This window comes from Watersipora subatra, chromosome 8 (genome assembly GCF_963576615.1).
Source record: "Watersipora subatra chromosome 8, tzWatSuba1.1, whole genome shotgun sequence".
Taxonomy (NCBI): Eukaryota; Metazoa; Bryozoa; class Gymnolaemata; order Cheilostomatida; family Watersiporidae; genus Watersipora; species Watersipora subatra.
This window is the reverse complement of record NC_088715.1, coordinates 6,021,451-6,040,593: the sequence shown is the minus strand read 5'-3', so window position 1 is coordinate 6,040,593 and position 19,143 is coordinate 6,021,451. Positions and strand designations below refer to the sequence as shown.

The following is a 19,143-nucleotide window of genomic DNA, read 5'->3' as shown; positions in this document are numbered from 1 at the left end:
CTTGTAGTTAGGTGAAAGTGTTTGCATACTTGCAATTTGTCGCAAGTTCAAATCCAGTACGACGAGGAGTTGAAGGTATTGTACCTTTACATGCTGCGCAGTGGTTTTCAGCAAATTAGCCAGAGAAGAGAAATTGTATATATCGAATCGCCAGATGGAGACATAGAATCGATCATGGATACCGAACGTCAGAAACGGTCCTTTCATGCTTCTGTTGTCATTATACTTTTATTTACAATACATATTCACAAGGTTTTACAAAGTAATATATTTTTAATAAGTATATTCAAGTAATATATTATTTAAATGTTACTTTAGGACTTGCCACCTATTTTTCGAAAAGTGTTGGCATCAATAACAAAGTCTAGGAAAGTAATCACCTCATCATCCTCGTGGGTGCAGACCATAATTAAATTTAAGTGAAAGAAGATCGGAAGAATAGAAAAAAAAATAAGCGGGATAGCTTTTGTACTAGTTTATAGCCCTTGATGAATCTGCCTCCACAGCAAGAGAGCTATGCTCTCTACCTCAATATTTCTACCAGTTGATATCTATTGCTTGCAATTGACCTGCGATGATAGTATAGCCTGTGTCCTTCTTTACAATTTGCTGGCATTTTTAATTTTTATTTCATTCTAAATCTGAAGACATATTTTTATTTTATATCTATATTTAACATTGTTGCATAAAAGCTCATTGCACTCACTGATATGTTGGCTACAGTTTGCCGCCAAAACTAGCTTTTTATGTGCAATAGAAGAGGAGTTACGAGCGTTGATCAATTGCATGATCAGATTACCGCAATGATGCTATCAAATAATGTGCTGTAAATTTGCAAATTTATTTGTTATATAATGATAATCTACCAAATGCTACAAAATTATATTCATGAACAAGTCACGCAAACAAATCATACTTTATTACACGTAAAAACGTAAAGGTTTTTAAAACAAAAATATTTGCATCGTTTGCTCGAATAGCTGCGTTCTGATTGTTATTTTCGATGGAACGAACATCTTCTAGTTGTCTAATACCTTCCAAAATATTTTCTGGTCCCGACTCTTTTTTTACACTGCTGAGCTAGTCGATATTAGTGTCCAAACAATTTTTCATCTGAGCAAAACCTTTCCGCCCTGCATTTAGCACAAATGCCTAAAAGTTTGCTCGCTAAATGTAACCTTTGGTCCAAAACTTGTAAACTGTTTCTTGTACATGTACATCGAAATATTAGGACCGCATTAAAAAGGAACTACTATTAGTCTTGATTAAACTATTAGTAGTTTAGATTAGATAATTATTATTAATGATTAGTCTAATAGACTAATCTATTACTTGATGGCTTCCCCAGTGCAAATTATTATGCCTATTAATTACCTTATTATGCCTGTTAGGTACCTTATTATGCTTGTTAGGTACCTTATTATGCCTGTTAGGTACCTTATTATGCCTGCTAGGTACTTTATTATGCCTGTTAGGTACCTTATTATGCCTGCTAGGTACCTTATACCTGTTAGGTACTTTATTATGCCTGTTAGGTACCTTATTATGCCTGTTAGGTACTTTATTATACATGCTAGGTACCTTATTATGCCTGCTAGGTACTTTATTATGCCTGTTAGGTACCTTATTATGCCTGCTAGGTACCTTATTATACCTGTTAGGTACTTTATTATGCCTGTTAGGTACCTTATTATGCCTGTTAGGTACTTTATTATGCCTGCTAATTACCTTATTAGGCATGTTATGTATCTTATTAGGCCTGTTAGGTACCTTATTACACCTGTTAGGTACCTTATTATACCTGCTAGGTACTTTATTATGCCTGTTAGGTACCTTATTATGCCTGTTAGGTACCTTATTATGCTTGTTTGATACCTTATTATACCTTTTATGTACCTTATTATATCTGCTAGGTACCTTATTACACCTGTTAGGTACCTTATTCGGCCTGCTAGGTACCTTATTATACCTGTTAAGTACCTTATTATACATGCTAGGTACCTTATTCTACCTGTTAGGCACCTTATTATGCCTGCTAGGTACCTTATTATACCTATCAGGTACTTTATATGCCTGTTAGGTACCTTATTATGCTTGTTAGGTACCTTATTATGCCTGCTAGGTGCTTTATTATGCCTGTTAGGTACTTTATTATACCTGTTAGGTACCTTATTATACGTGCTAGGTACCTTATTCTACCTGTTAGGCACCTTATTATGCCTGCTAGGTACCTTATTATACCTATCAGGTACTTTATATGCCTGTTAGGTACCTTATTATGCTTGTTAGGTACCTTATTATGCCTGCTAGGTGCTTTATTATGCCTGTTATTACCTATTCGGTAATGGCCTTGTAATGCACTTTGGTTTCATGGTTGATATTGTTTTGCATAGTCACCATGTATTTACCCTTCTATATCCTTGATGGTACCAGTTGGTATTTCCTGGCCATCTGTATGCACAGTATGGCCTTTCTTGAGGATTAGCCTTCTACATTTTCAATACTAAAGGTCATTCCCATGTCTTTGCTGTAGACTTGCATAAGGTGTATTAGTGGAAGGTGTATTAGTGGAAGGCGTATTAGTGGAAGGCGTATTAGTGGAAGGCGTATTAGTGGAAGGCGTATTAGTGGAAGGCGTATTGGTGGAAGGCGTATTAGTGGAAGGCGTATTAGTGGAAGGTATATTAGTGGAAGGCGTATTAGTGGAAGGCGTATTAGTGGAAGGCGTATTAGTGGAAGGCGTATTAGTGGAAGGTATATTAGTGGAAGGTGTATTAGTGGAAGGTGTTTTAGGTTATCTTATATTTTGGTTGTTTTGTTCAACTTTGTCTCATTTCCATTATCCACGCATAGCTTCTTGTACACTAGGGCTTACCAGTTTGCCCAACCACCTTTTCAATGGTGTCTATAGAGGCTCCCTACTTTGGATTCAAATTAATATGGTGTAAGTTTGCTGAGCTGGCTACAAAGTATGATGAAGCAGCATTTGCCTTGTTTGACACCCATTTGTTATGGTGCAAGTGCTACTCCGAGATAATTGGTCTATTTACAGGTGCTTTTAGTACTTGCAGGTTGAAGTTTTACTCACAGGTTGTCTAGATAACATATTCTCTATGACTTCTGCGGTAAATAGGTGCTGCTTTTACTGTGAGATATGTTTTACAGTGCATAAAATTAGCTCAAAACCTTTGTGCTTAACGCAATGGTTTAATTTTATGACAAATCAGAAATATTTGTTAACATTTTCTCTAGAAATCTTAATGCGTTCTGTTCTCTCTTGATGCAGGGTTTGCTCTCAGTGGACACACTAGACATGTCTGCTCTCTCCTACAGTCATGTGAGTGCCTGGCTCAAGTATGTTTACACTGGTGATGAGTCAGCCCTTCTCCAAATACCTACTGACAATGTCATGCAAATATCCCAGTATGTGTGTCTATTCTCACTTTCCTTCAGCCTTTATATATCTTTGCTTATCACCTTCATGTTGTGTACAACTCTGATAACTATTGATTTGTAGTCCTTATATCTTGATTTAAGGACTATGATGTTACTATGTACTAGTATGCTGGCAATATGCGCCATGAGAGATTATCGTATGTAATCAGCGTGCGCACAACTATTTAGGTATGTTACAAGGTGGTCCAGTGCTGCAGTTGGTAGTGCGCCTGGCTGCAAATCTGGATGTCTGGGTTCAATTCCTGTGTAATCCGTTTTTTCTCAATCTTTAAGCGTGGCTTCCGACAAACGGACACGGCTCTTATTATAGTAAAGATTTCAACCCACCTCATTGGCTAAGTAGCATATGAAATGAGCTTTTGTATGTCTTTTTATGTTCACTTTATGCTCGACTGTCGGCTAATTTGTGTACTGTTAAAATAATTTGTATCGCACAAGTTGGGTTGTACAATTACTATTGTCTCTCCTGTGCGCTATCTGTGAGACCATCCTAGTGTTTATCAAAGTAGAACTTGCTGATTGTTAGTACGGAAGCTCGAACCCGCAAACTATGGACTTATACACATATCGACAAGGCTATGTGTATAAGTCTATAGTTTATGGGTTTGTTGTTACAAAAAAGTCATGTTACAACCATGAATTTTTTGTCATTTGCTGTCACACTCATAAGATACCTGTCATTTGCTGTCACAGCCATGAATTACTTCTCATTTGCTATTACAGCCATAACAACAACCTGTCATCTGCTGTCACAGCCCCTTATTACCTGTCATTTGCTGTCACAGCCCCTTATTACCTGTCATTTGCTGTCACAGCCCCTTATTACCTGTCTTTTGCTGTCACAGCCCCTTATTACCTGTCATTTGCTGTCACAGCCCCTTATTACCTGTCTTTTGCTGTCACAGCCCTTTATTACCTGTCTTTTGCTGTCACAGCCCCTTATTACCTGTCTTTTGCTGTCACAGCCCTTTATTACCTGTCATTTGCTGTCACAGCCCCTTATTACCTGTCTTTTGCTGTCACGATCATGAATTAACAGTTTAAATGCTTCAACTCAATGTTGCAGTCATCTTTAGGGTATTTATGGTACCATAAATTTGATTTGAAAATTTTGTTACATTTTATAGGTAGCCTATATTCTTAAGTTTGCCTCAGGAAAGATCAACTTAAAAAAATGACGGGTAAGTTTAACTCTGCAGGCGGTATTAAGGTTTTATGAATATAATATGGGACATTTTTTAAATAAAGCATCTGCCATGGTCAGAGTGGCTGTGCATCACGTTTGATTAGTTTTTCAAATAGTAAAAAAGCAGCCTCTATGAAACAATCACTATGTTTCCATGACTCGCGTGATACGTTTTGGGGCTGTGCGCAGCTTGACCCCCCAGTAGGTAAAGTATTAGCCTAATTAATGACTCTATAAATAGCTACGCAGTCTTGTCACGCTAACCTTAGTAGCAATCGTTTGGAACATTGGTGCTTCGAAACTGCTCAAATCAAATAAAAATGACTGAAGCGTGCAAATGTTTAGAATGGAATATCCAGCGATATCTTAATGCGCATGATTCGCATGTACCGTTTTCATCATTCACAAGCATGATGGATTCGATAAAGATTTGCGCATCGCAAAATTCACTTAGCTTATGGATTTATGCCGTTTCCATGATGCAGTTAACTTGCGGATTGGCTCAAATTTGTGCATTTTTTAAATAAAACATCTGCCATAGTCGGAGGCCGTGTAATCTTTTTTGTACAGAGTGGCTGTGCATTGCGTTTGGTAGTTTTTCAATAGGCAAGAAAGTAGCCTCTACGAAACTGCGTAGTCCTTTCTTTGTTCTTGTGTCCATGGAGAAGTACAAGGTGTAATCTTTACTATTTCTAGGTAGCCTCGGCACCTCGGAAAAGCGGCAGAAAAAAGCTGCTGTCAGCGGAGGGCCTAGTGTTAAAAGGAGGCCTGGCAGGCCAAGAGGTAGTAGATCTTCTGCAACACCCAAGGATGAAACCTATGCCATAAATAACGAATCTACAACTAGAGTACTTCCTCGTACCCATATGGTAGTATTGCTATACTGCTACTAGAGTACTTCCTCTTATTCTGATGGTAGTATTTCTAATCTACTACTAGAGTACTTCCTTTTACTCTGATGGTAGTATTTCTATACTACTACTAGAGTACTTCCTCTTACTCTGATGGTAGTATTTCTATACTACTACTAGAGTACTTCCTCTTACTCTGATGGTAGTATTTCTAATCTACTACTAGAGTACTTCCTTTTACTCTGATGGTAGTATTTCTATACTACTACTAGAGTACATCATCTTACTCTGATGGTAGTATTTCTATACTACTACTAGAGTACATCATCTTACTCTGATGGTAGTATTTCTATACTACTACTAGAGTACTTCCTCTTACTCTGATGGTAGTATTTCTAATCTACTACTAGAGTACTTCCTCTTACTCTGATGGTAGTACTTCTATACTACTACTAGAGTACTTCCTCTTACTCTGATGGTAGTATTTCTAATCTACTACTAGAGTACTTCCTCTTACTCTGATGGTAGTACTTCTATACTACTACTAGAGTACTTCCTCTTACTCTGATGGTAGTATTTCTAATCTACTACTAGAGTACTTCCTCGTACCCCTATGGTAGTATATCTAATCTACTACTAGAGTACTTTTTCTTACTCTGATGGTAGTATTTCTATACTACTACTAGAGTACTTCCTCTTATTCTGGTGTTAGTATTTCTAATCTACTACTAGAGTACTTTCTCTTACTCTGATGGTAGTATTTCTATACTACTACTAGAGTACTTCCTCTTATTCTGGTGTTAGTATTTCTAATCTACTACTAGAGTACTTTCTCTTAGTCTGATGGTAGTATTTCTATACTACTAGAGTACTTTTTCTTACTCTGATGGTAGTATTTTTATACTACTGCTAGAGTACTTCCTCTTGTTCTGATGGTAGTATTTCTATACTACTGCTAGAGCACTTCTTCGTACCCATATGGTAGTATTTCTATACTACTACTAGAGTACTTCCTCTTATTCTGGTGTTAGTATTTCTAATCTACTACTAGAGTACTTTCTCTTACTCTGATGGTAGTATTTCTAATCTGCTACTAGAGTACTTCTTCTTACTCTGGTGGTAGTATTTCTATACTACTAGAGTACTTTTTCTTACTCTGATGGTAGTATTTTTATACTACTACTAGAGCACTTCTTCGTACCCATATGGTAGTATTTCTATACTACTACTAGAGTACTTCCTCTTATTCTGGTGTTAGTATTTCTAATCTACTACTAGAGTACTTTCTCTTACTCTGATGGTAGTATTTCTAATCTGCTACTAGAGTACTTCTTCTTACTCTGGTGGTAGTATTTCTATACTACTACTAGAGTATTTCCTCTTACTCTGATGGTAGTATTTCTATATTACTACTAGAGTACTTCCTCTTATTCTGATGGTAGTATTTCTATACTACTACTAGAGTACTTCCTCTCACTTTTAAAATGATTAAAAAAAGAACATTCTTTCAGGAGGCATTAAACTATGTATATCTTATATTTGCATAATGTTCTAGGTTTCGCAAAAAGCCTTACATGCATCAATTTATATTAGCTTTGGAGTCTTTGCTTTTTGTAGGTTACTGGACGGTCTAAGAAGTTTGCATCGGCTGACACATCGGCTGACACATCGACTGTTTCTTTGGTAACATGACTTCCCTCTCATTTTTGAATTGGCGCATTAGAGCATTTGAACCTGAAGATGAGCTCAACTTTTGCAGATTGTAGAATCAGTTCTCTTGACTTTTAGGTTCCATCACCTCATAAGACTGTGAACAGACATCGAAAATCTGTGAATAATATCCGTAGTTGAAGATCAATGAATAATGATGAGTTTTTATCTGATACATCCATGCGTACTTCTATGCATTCTCCAGAAATGCCTATCGACCATTCACAGCAAAACTCTGAAATGGCTAACGAGTTGAACCTCGCTGGAGCTCTTTCACCCCCTTCTGCCAATAAAAGTTTAGAACTTCAAAAGATGTTTAACATTAGTAAGCCAATAGAGAACGATATTGGGGGTAATAGCAGTTCCCCGATTAGTAAGAGCTTTGACAATGCGATCTCTAGTAAATCTCCCAGAGGTCGGAATTATGCCAGAAAGAGCTGTAAGCCCATAAAGAATATTAACCTTTTAACTATTAGAGGCAAAGAAAAAGGTAAACGAAAGTTCATTCCATCTCACTCGCTGTCAAAGAAAGCTGCCTTAAAGTATAGACAAGCTTACCAAACAAAAGGAGAGGCAACTCGATCATTTGATTACAATATTCACAAGTTTACAGACAACAGTCTAGCAAAAAAGAGTTTTGGACTCTGTATAAAAAGTCAAAAAGGTGGTGGGCGGGGCCGAAAACGCAAACTGCATTTTAAATCGAAGTGTAGAGTAACTGAAAATTCTCACAAGATCTTGTCTCCAAATCAATACCCTTATGCAGATCCAAGCGAGTTCTCTTCATTGGATTTTAGTCGTGTTCCTATCGTAGACATAGAAAAGCTTCCTAATCAGAGCTCAAGTCACAAGAGTTCTATGATTTCTCAGGAAGCCATAGAATATGACAGTTTGAGGACAGATGATGCCTGTGTTGGCAATGAGGACCAAATGAGTTCAACAGATTCGGTTACTGTGGAAACCTATGATACTAGTCCTATAGCGGTCGACCTAAGTACTAACAGTGAATCATTTGCAGGTACACCTTCAGCTGATGTTAAAAAAAAGAATCATTCCGTCGGGAACTTTCCTGCAGGTACATTTAGTTGTCCAAGTGTTACACTGCTGTTAGTCAATGAAGTTGTTTTTCAATTTTGTGATACACGGGAGCCTTTTTATGCAGACTGCCCTTATTTTCAAATTTTATAAAGAAATGTCTGTGATACATAAAAAATAGGCAAGATGGAAACAGGTTTAGCCTTCATTCTTGAAGAAAGTGTGAGAGTGGCAGTCTGCTCAATTTGTCATATTAATTGCTGGGCAGACAAATTGGTAACAATTTTCTTGTGAAACGATTTAAGATAATTTGGAGAGCTTGTCCTCAGGCGCCAGCACAAATCGATAGCAAACTTTAATCTGTTTTGTTATCGCTAAGCTGCCCCCTCTACTAACCAAAAAACTCTCAGCCGTCTCAATGCATTCTTGTGTTCATCTATCTCATAGATGAACGCTATTTAATTGTACTTCTATCAACTGTGTTTAAATCTCACAATAGCTGTGCATACATAATCTCTCATTTGTAACTAGTTTGGAAATATAAAACTACCCAATTTCTTCAAATTTGGCTGTATGAGCTTGTATGAGGTATTGCTTAGAGAGAAATAAAATTTCATAGTCGGCATCATTTAAAATACATCAATGTATGAATGACGGGCAGATAAGTGATTGATGGTTGGCACAAAAATTGATTCATTCAAAGCTTGGTGTTTCAATTTAAAAGCATTCTTGGCTTAAAGCCCACATGATTTTCCCTCAATCAGTTGTGTTTAAACATGTTTCTTAGGACGTAAAGGTACCAAGAACTGTATACTACCGGTATATAAAAATCAAAATTCTCCTGCAACTGTGTAGATTAATGTAAAATTAGCTCATCTCTAGCCTTTTTGTCGTTATATTATATATCAAATGAAATTTTCAAGTTTGCAATACTCACTTCATTCAAGAGCATTTTCATGTTTCATATATCTATTTCCCACACAGCTGGTGCAAAGGGTCTGTCAGAAGATACAGAAGACGTCATGCCAGGGCAGGTGCTTGATGGCGGCACAGTGGAACAGGCTAATGCTGATCATGGGAATGAAAAAGATGTTATCATTCGTTCCGAAGATGCAAAATTTTTTGGAGACTTTTTAGAGATTACCTCACGTGACTTCACTAAACTCGAGGCATCAGTTGGTCCAAAAGATGTGTAAGTTTCTATGAACGAGGCTGAACTCAGTGAGTAGGAAAAGCTTTTCAAACGGATTATATAAATTGCGAAAGCTGCTAATATCGTGCTCGCTAATAATTTGTTTAGCCAATTAAAAGCGTTTTGTCGACGATTTTGGTGTGCATGCACAGCTCTGCCAATTCTGCGAATTCAGGCTAAATAATTCTTGTGTTTTTCTGTTCATTTCGTGATTTCTGTCAGAATTAACGAAAAAATCTGCACATGTCGCAATACCTTTGGACCACAGAATATCTTTGTTGCTTTACCGCGGTGTAAAATGCTCCTATATTAAGCTTGGCTGTGAGTGTTTATATATCCTACGAGGTTGGCACACACCCTTATTCACGCACGGCCGGTACAAGCCTTCATGTAATGCATAGTTGGCACACACCCTCGTGTAATGCACGGTTGGTACATGACTATATGTTACCTATGGTTCTTAAAGGTTGACTTGCAACAAAATTCACATTACAGTTATTTGGTATCAAAAGATTCACCATGTCTTACTCTGTTGTGTTGTAGGTGTCGAACATGTGGAAATGTGATTACAAGCTCTTAAAAGCTCAAAAACGAAAAGCCGCTGTAGATTGGAATCTGCTTATTTTTCTGACATAGTCATTACAGTTTAATTATTGTCTTGTCACGTGATGTTCTCACGTGAATTGAAAGGCCAATAAAAAGCTCAATATAAAACTTATCGTAGCACTAGTTTATGACAAGCACTTCGGGTTTTACCGAAGACCCCGTATCAAATATAGATGCTCGCTACTTTACAGTTTTGTTTCGGCTTGATCTAATCGTCAAATCGTAATCTGATCATGTGACCCAATACTTCGCAAATAATTTTTGCAGCATTTTTCGATTATCACAGGTGACCAACAGGCTCGTCTTGATTATCAGACAATGATATGTACTCCTTCGAGGTAAGGTTAAAAAATTAAATGATATTTTACGGTAAGTTATAAGCTATCACTGCTAAAAGTGACAGCATTACAATGACGATGAAATAGACGCGTAAGAACAATAGACATGGTTTTATTGAGTGCGTGAAGTATATTTGTGAAAATATTTTGACGAATAAGGTTGCATGAAAGTGTAAACAGAAACCATCTACCACAGCTACGTCACATTTGAGCCATTTTGCAGAGAGAATCCAAACTACGGCGGTCTCGTGTGACTGCGATTAACTGTTCGTTTTTTGTAATCACATTCCCACATATTTCGCACCTACAACACAACAGAGTAAGACATGGTGAGTCTTTTGATACCAAATAACTGTAATGTGAATTTTGTTGCAAGTCAACCTTTAACTTTACATCTATCACAGTTGTTTAGGTGCATTTGGTTAGGATTGTTGAACGCCGACTGATTCTCTATTTTTAGCTTAGCTGTCTGGATGTAGCCAAGCTTTGTTGGCTTTTTTTGTTAGTCATGTTTTCACTAGTTTTTCTCCTAAACTCACATTTGGTAATTCATTGTTATGTAATCGCTGTTGGGAAGCTCCAGAGGTAAATGTTTGAGATATATCAGGTGAAGACTGACATATTTCTAGAAATATTGAAGTTGACCTATTGCTGGTACAAAATAGTTAATCATGCAGTTTTCACATACCGTACATTATTTGAAAGATTTTCCTATATTGATAAAAAGTTGAATAAATCCATTTGTTTGCTCTATGTTTAACGTGCGGTGAGTAAAGGTCATGTATAACACATCCCATTTGATCATAGTATGACAGGATGATGATCGATGTAACCCTCAATATATGTGAGCTCACCTCGATTTGTTCATTTCTCAGGCCAGCCGGTTGCTCATATGGACGACTTCAGAGGACTCAGCAGAGTTAAAGGAAAGCAGCTGTTTTTAGACGATGTCTCGCTGCCATCAACTCGATGTCGACCTAAAGCAGGCCTTCCCGGTAACTCTGTATCACCTTGGAAGTTAGCAGAAGATATGAGAACACCTCATCGCGAGGGCACACACAAGGCTTATGTGCCAAGTCCTTTCACACCAATGGATGACTTTGGAACTCTCACTGATGATCAACTCAAGGTCGATAACAGCTAATTCTATCATCTGATTGGTCAATAACTCACTTTGATGTTCATAGTTAAATATGAATTTACATAAAATTTTAGTAGATTTTGTCAGAAAGTATCGATATTTTTTATCGTTAGCGATTGTTTTTGTTTGAGGTGATCTGACTGCCAGGATGTTTCACGTGTAAAATCGACCCAACTTTATCGTGGTTAAAATGCTCATATCAAGTGAAAGTGTGATTATGATGTCTATATTTGCAAGGAGACCGACAGAGTAAAGACATGTAATGTTGCAACTCGCATGCAGTAGCAGGTATCAACTAAAGCATCAAATGCAACTAGTAACATGATTTCACTCAAATATTTTTGAGCATTTTAACCGCAATCAAGTTTTGTCAATTTCATTTTGAAAAATCCTCGTAGTCAGACCTCGAATATCAAAAACAATCGCAATTGATAGAAAAATGTCGTCACTTTCCGGTAAATTCAACTAAAATTTTATGTAAGTTCATCTTGATGAAACAAGAGTTATCTTCTCTTCTGCAGAGCTTCACTATAATATAACTAGTTTATCCCTTATTTAAGGTCTGGCTACACTCACCAACTAGAGGTATAACTGACCCCTTATTTAAGGTCTGGCTACACTCACCAACTAGATGTATAACTGACCCCTCATTTAAGGTCTGGCTACACTCACCAACTAGAGGTATAACTGACCCCTTGTTTAAGGTCTGGCTACACTCACCAACTAGAGGTATAACTGACCCCTTATTTAAGGTCTCGTTACACTCACTAACTAGAAGTATAACTGACCCCTTATTTAAGGTCTGGCTACACTCACCAACTAGAGGTATAACTGACCCCTTATTTAAGGTCTGGTTACACTCACTAACTAGAAGTATAACTGACCCCTTATTTAAGGTCTGGCTACACTCACTAACTAGAGCTATAACTGACCCCTTATTTAAGGTCTGGCTACACTCACCAACTAGAGGTATAAATGACCCCTTATTTAAGGTCTGGCTACACTCACCAACTAGAGGTATAAATGACCCCTTATTTAAGGTCTGGCTACACTCACCAACTAGAGGTATAACTGACCCCTTATTTAAGGTCTGGCTACACTCACCAACTAGAGGTATAACTGACCCCTTATTTAAGGTCTGGCTACACTCACCAACTAGATGTATAACTGACCCCTCATTTAAGGTCTGGCTACACTCACCAACTAGAGGTATAACTGACCCCTTGTTTAAGGTCTGGATACACTCACTAACTAGAGGTATAACTGACCCCTTATTTAAGGTCTGGTTACACTCACTAACTAGAAGTATAACTGTCCCCTTATTTAAGGTCTGGCTACACTCACCAACTAGAGGTATAACTGACCCCTTATTTAAGGTCTGGCTACACTCACTAACTAGAGCTATAACTGACCCCTTATTTAAGGTCTGGCTACACTCACCAACTAGAGGTATAAATGACCCCTTATTTAAGGTCTGGCTACACTCACCAACTAGAGGTATAAATGACCCCTTATTTAAGGTCTGGCTACATTCACCAACTAGAGGTATAACTGACCCCTTATTTAAGGTCTGGCTACACTCACCAACTAGAGGTATAACTGACCCCTTATTTAAGGTCTGGCTACACTCACCAACTAGCGGTATAAATGACCCCTTATTTAAGGTCTGGCTACACTCACCAACTAGAGGTATAACTAACCCCTTATTTAAGGTCTGGCTACACTCACTAACTAGGGGTATAAATGACCCCTTATTTAAGGTCTGGCTACACTCACCAACTAGATGTATAAATGACCCCTTATTTATGGTCTGGCTACACTCACCAACTAGAGGTATAACTGACCCCTTATTTAAGGTCTGGCTACACTCACCAACTAGAGGTATAACTGACCCCTTATTTAAGGTCTGGCTACACTCACCAACTAGAGGTATAACTGACCCCTTATTTAAGGTCTGGCTACACTCACCAACTAGATGTATAACTGACCCCTCATTTAAGGTCTGGCTACACTCACCAACTAGAGGTATAACTGACCCCTTGTTTAAGGTCTGGCTACACTCACCAACTAGAGGTATAACTGACCCCTTATTTAAGGTCTGGTTACACTCACTAACTAGAAGTATAACTGACCCCTTATTTAAGGTCTGGCTACACTCACCAACTAGAGGTATAACTGACCCCTTGTTTAAGGTCTGGTTACACTCACTAACTAGAAGTATAACTGACCCCTTATTTAAGGTCTGGCTACACTCACTAACTAGAGCTATAACTGACCCCTTATTTAAGGTCTGGCTACACTCACCAACTAGAGGTATAAATGACCCCTTATTTAAGGTCTGGCTACACTCACCAACTAGAGGTATAAATGACCCCTTATTTAAGGTCTGGCTACACTCACCAACTAGAGGTATAACTGACCCCTTATTTAAGGTCTGGCTACACTCACCAACTAGAGGTATAACTGACCCCTTATTTAAGGTCTGGCTACACTCACCAACTAGATGTATAACTGACCCCTCATTTAAGGTCTGGCTACACTCACCAACTAGAGGTATAACTGACCCCTTGTTTAAGGTCTGGCTACACTCACCAACTAGAGGTATAACTGACCCCTTATTTAAGGTCTGGTTACACTCACTAACTAGAAGTATAACTGTCCCTTTATTTAAGGTCTGGCTACACTCACCAACTAGAGGTATAACTGACCCCTTATTTAAGGTCTGGCTACACTCACTAACTAGAGCTATAACTGACCCCTTATTTAAGGTCTGGCTACACTCACCAACTAGAGGTATAAATGACCCCTTATTTAAGGTCTGGCTACACTCACCAACTAGAGGTATAAATGACCCCTTATTTAAGGTCTGGCTACATTCACCAACTAGAGGTATAACTGACCCCTTATTTAAGGTCTGGCTACACACACCAACTAGAGGTATAAATGACCCCTTATTTAAGGTCTGGCTACACTCACCAACTAGAGGTATAACTAACCCCTTATTTAAGGTCTGGCTACACTCACTAACTAGAGCTATAACTGACCCCTTATTTAAGGTCTGGCTACACTCACCAACTAGAGGTATAAATGACCCCTTATTTAAGGTCTGGCTACACTCACCAACTAGAGGTATAAATGACCCCTTATTTAAGGTCTGGCTACACTCACCAACTAGAGGTATAACTGACCCCTTATTTAAGGTCTGGCTACACTCACCAACTAGAGGTATAACTGACCCCTTATTTAAGGTCTGGCTACACTCACCAACTAGATGTATAACTGACCCCTCATTTAAGGTCTGGCTACACTCACCAACTAGAGGTATAACTGACCCCTTGTTTAAGGTCTGGCTACACTCACCAACTAGAGGTATAACTGACCCCTTATTTAAGGTCTGGTTACACTCACTAACTAGAAGTATAACTGTCCCTTTATTTAAGGTCTGGCTACACTCACCAACTAGAGGTATAACTGACCCCTTATTTAAGGTCTGGCTACACTCACTAACTAGAGCTATAACTGACCCCTTATTTAAGGTCTGGCTACACTCACCAACTAGAGGTATAAATGACCCCTTATTTAAGGTCTGGCTACACTCACCAACTAGAGGTATAAATGACCCCTTATTTAAGGTCTGGCTACATTCACCAACTAGAGGTATAACTGACCCCTTATTTAAGGTCTGGCTACACACACCAACTAGAGGTATAAATGACCCCTTATTTAAGGTCTGGCTACACTCACCAACTAGAGGTATAACTAACCCCTTATTTAAGGTCTGGCTACACTCACCAACTAGGGGTATAAATGACCCCTTATTTAAGGTCTGGCTACACTCACCAACTAGATGTATAAATGACCCCTTATTTATGGTCTGGCTACACTCACCAACTAGAGGTATAACTGACCCCTTATTTAAGGTCTGGCTACACTCACCAACTAGAGGTATAACTGACCCCTTATTTAAGGTCTGGCTACACTCACCAACTAGAGGTATAAATGACCCCTTGTTTAAGGTCTGGCTACACTCACCAACTAGAGGTATAAATGACCCCTTATTTAAGGTCTGGCTACACTCACCAACTAGAGGTATAAATGACCCCTTATTTAAGGTCTGGCTACACTCACCAACTAGAGGTATAACTGACCCCTTATTTAAGGTCTGGCTACACTCACCAACTAGAGGTATAACTGAGCCCTTATTTAAGGTCTGGCTACACTCACCAACTAGAGGTATAACCGACCCCCTTATTTAAGGTCTGGCTACACTCACCAATTAGAGGTATAACTGACCCCTTATTTAAGGTCTGGCTACACTCACCAACTAGAGGTATAACTGACCCCTTATTTAAGGTCTGGCTACACTCACCAACTAGAGGAATAAATGACCCCTTATTTAAGGTCTGGCTACACTCACCAACTAGATGTATAACTGACCCCTTATTTAAGGTCTGGCTACACTCACCAACTAGAGGTATAACTGAGCCCTTATTTAAGGTCTGGCTACACTCACCAACTAGGGGTATAACCGACCCCCTTATTTAAGGTCTGGCTACACTCACCAACTAGAGGTATAACTGACCCCTTATTTAAGGTCTGGCTACACTCACCAACTAGAGGTATAAATGACCCCTTATTTAAGGTCTGGCTACACTCACCAACTAGATGTATAACTGACCCCTTATTTAAGGTCTGGTTACACTCACCAACTAGAGGTATAACTGACCCCTTATTTAAGGTCTGGCTACACTCACCAACTAGAGGTATAACTGACCCCTTGTTTAAGGTCTGGCTACACTCACCAACTAGAGCTATAACTGACCCTTTATTTAAGGTCTGGCTACACTCGCCAACTAGAGGTATAACTGACCCCTTTATTTAAGGTCTGGTTACACTCACCAACTAGAGGTATAACTGACCCCTTATTTTAGGTCTGGCTACACTCACCAACTAGAGGTATAACTAACCCCTTATTTAAGGTCTGGCTACACTCACCAACTAGAGGTATAAATGACCCCTTATTTAAGGTCTGGCTACACTCACCAACTAGATGTATAACTGACCCCTTAGTTAAGGTCTGGTTACACTCACCAACTAGAGGTATAACTGACCCCTTATTTAAGGTCTGGTTACACTCACCAACTAGAGGTATAACTGACCCCTTGTTTAAGGTCTGGCTACACTCACCAACTAGAGCTATAACTGACCCTTTATTTAAGGTCTGGCTACACTCACCAACTAGAGGTATAACTAACCCCTTAATTAAGGTCTGGCTACACTCACCAACTAGAGCTATAACTGACCCCTTATTTAAGGACTGGCTACACTCACCAACTAGAGGTATAACGGTTACCATTATTGAAGTAATGTCACCACATTTATCATTCATGAGGAGAATCACTAGTTTGTGATATTAGTAAAGTTGATACAGCTATGAGTATCGCTATTCTAGCCTATAGCAAAACTGCTGAACCGATTTAATTACATGTATATAAAAACTATAGGAAATGTTTCATAAGTGGTTGCAATTCACATTATCGATCATTACGGTTCAGTTACAAGTGAAAACATTTTTGCTCTTATGTAAAGTTATTTGCGTAAAGTCTTTTGTCTAAAGATTTTTGTTATGCGCGTGAAGGCAGTGAGGGGCCAGCTGCCCACCATATCTGCACTTGTAACAGGCTATGTGGTTTCCTGTTCTGTTCATTCTAGTAATCTTGTGAGACGTAATTTGGGTTCCTGAGGGAATAACGTCTGTATCTAATATGAAATATCTAATTCACATGTACACTCATTAGTTTGAGTATTCTGCAATGTCCTCTCTTGAGCTACAAGTTCGCTCAGTGTTAACTATCCACCTCATGCCTTAGAATTCAGCTGATTTTACAACCCAGTCATAAAGACAAGCCTGTTTCAATATAGGACCTGCATGAACCTGTCCAATAGGTGCCACCAACCAAAAGTATCCTTAATGCCCAAGTATCCAAATATACTTCAGCAGACTCTTCATTTAGGAGCACTTGTTTTTTGGAGTTGTCTGCTAGTTGTATAGTAGTTTTCATCAGTGCAGTGTTGCTTTAACTTATCATAATCCGGTGTGTCACTTTCTGGAAGTTGTTGGTATAATATTAATGCTAACCCAGCTAGGAAAAGATACAGAAATGACTGTAGATCAGTGAGCTGATCGGTGTAACTTAGCCACTCGTTAGTTTGTCGCTAGAGCTTTCCTTATACTTGTAGAGAATGTCTGATAATTTTATTAACGCCTTGGTAAACACATTACAGTGGACCCTAACCATACAATTTCAAGTTGTTCCAGTGTTGGCATTGTAAGGTGAACATTTCGTATAGAGGGGTATAGAAACCTATAGTAATTCAAACACCCCCTGGTAAAATCATCAAAGCTTTATATACATACTGTACATATTAAAAATTAGTAACACAATGATATGTTAACCTCAGTAACTATAGTTACCTACAGTAGCTTAAGTGTATTTAGTGTTTATGATCTGCAATAAAATGTAACGCTACAATGTAATATATGCAGAAAATAGGGAGTTCTTACTTTCGAGGCAGAGATAGGCGTATAACATAAATGTTGAATTTAACTTCAAGGAATTCAGCTTACTAAACACATAATTAAAGATAAATTTTAGTACGTATTTTTAACTATTTTTGTTAACTTCAATTTTTTTCATCAATAAAATTTAATCACCTATATGTTTCCGATTTCATTATCACAAATAACGCTGAACCGAGTAAGATCGAGCTTCGTATTTCTTTCATTTGTTGTTAAAGGGATTTCGGCGTATAGCTATCGGCATGTTTGTTATTCCGACGTAATCCGCCTACCGACTGCCAAATTTGTATTTCGAAAGAAGTTTTTTGATGTTTTCGCATGGTTTGATGTTTTAATGATCTCGCATGGTGAAACATATTTTGCAAGAAAAAAGGAATGAAAAATCAGTGTGTTCTACACCGCAGGGGGAAGAAATCATATAACATGGTCATCTTAACCTGAGGGTGCACTGTAGCTGAAATAGAATGTTAGTTCTCATAGTTTGTTCAGATATAAATAAATGTTCATCAACTTGCTAACATCACTCCATTATTCTGTTAATACTGAGATGTAATACACAAGTTAGTAAAACTTGTACCGATCACAAAGATACAAATTAATCACTTTTACATGTGTATAGAGGTTACATGATAACAAGTGGCAATTCACTGCATAATGACCTGTGATTGTGTGACTGGAGTTGTTTCTTTACAGGCAGTAATTAAGTCAGATGATTTTACCTGTCGATATTTGACATCATCAATCTTCTCTGATGCCACAGTAACAACAAGTCTTGTCTCATATCTTTATTCACAAGGTGGTGTTGGCCCCCAAGTACTCTCAGCTCTCTCAGGTAGGAATTCTGCAGACTCTAAAATCTTCTTGGTATTTTATATATGATTGTAAGGTCAAGGACAAGAGTCTGTCATTCAGAGCTAATTTAGTATTAGTAAATTAAACTGATATTTTGTTAATTTATAATTTATTATTTGTAAAATGGGTACATGTATTTATGTATGTTTCACAGTGTTGGTGCTGTTTCAGGTATTACTGGTACCAGATAGACACC

At 38.2% G+C, this 19,143-nt stretch overlaps 1 protein-coding gene across 1 annotated transcript; it reads left to right on the top strand.

Annotated features, from left to right (window-relative positions):
• The first annotated feature begins 3,308 nt into the window (after nt 1-3,308).
• LOC137402127 (uncharacterized) lies at nt 3,309-18,927 on the top strand. Its single transcript, XM_068088598.1, has 7 exons — nt 3,309-3,423; nt 5,339-5,511; nt 7,111-7,176; nt 7,282-8,278; nt 9,223-9,430; nt 11,250-11,503; nt 18,789-18,927. The coding sequence occupies exons 4-6, from the start codon at nt 7,351-7,353 to the stop codon at nt 11,296-11,298; spliced, it is 1,185 nt and encodes a 394-aa protein (XP_067944699.1). The 5' UTR covers nt 3,309-3,423; nt 5,339-5,511; nt 7,111-7,176; nt 7,282-7,350; the 3' UTR covers nt 11,299-11,503; nt 18,789-18,927.
• The last annotated feature ends 216 nt before the right edge of the window (nt 18,928-19,143 follow it).

Coding starts and splice junctions, on each gene's coding strand:
- LOC137402127 (XM_068088598.1), top strand. CDS start 7,351: ATGAATAATGATGAGTTTTTATCTGATACATCCATGCGTACTTCTATG. Junction 8,279..9,222: donor CGTCGGGAACTTTCCTGCAG/GTACATTTAGTT, acceptor TTTCCCACACAG/CTGGTGCAAAGGGTCTGTCA. Junction 9,431..11,249: donor TCAGTTGGTCCAAAAGATGT/GTAAGTTTCTAT, acceptor TTCATTTCTCAG/GCCAGCCGGTTGCTCATATG.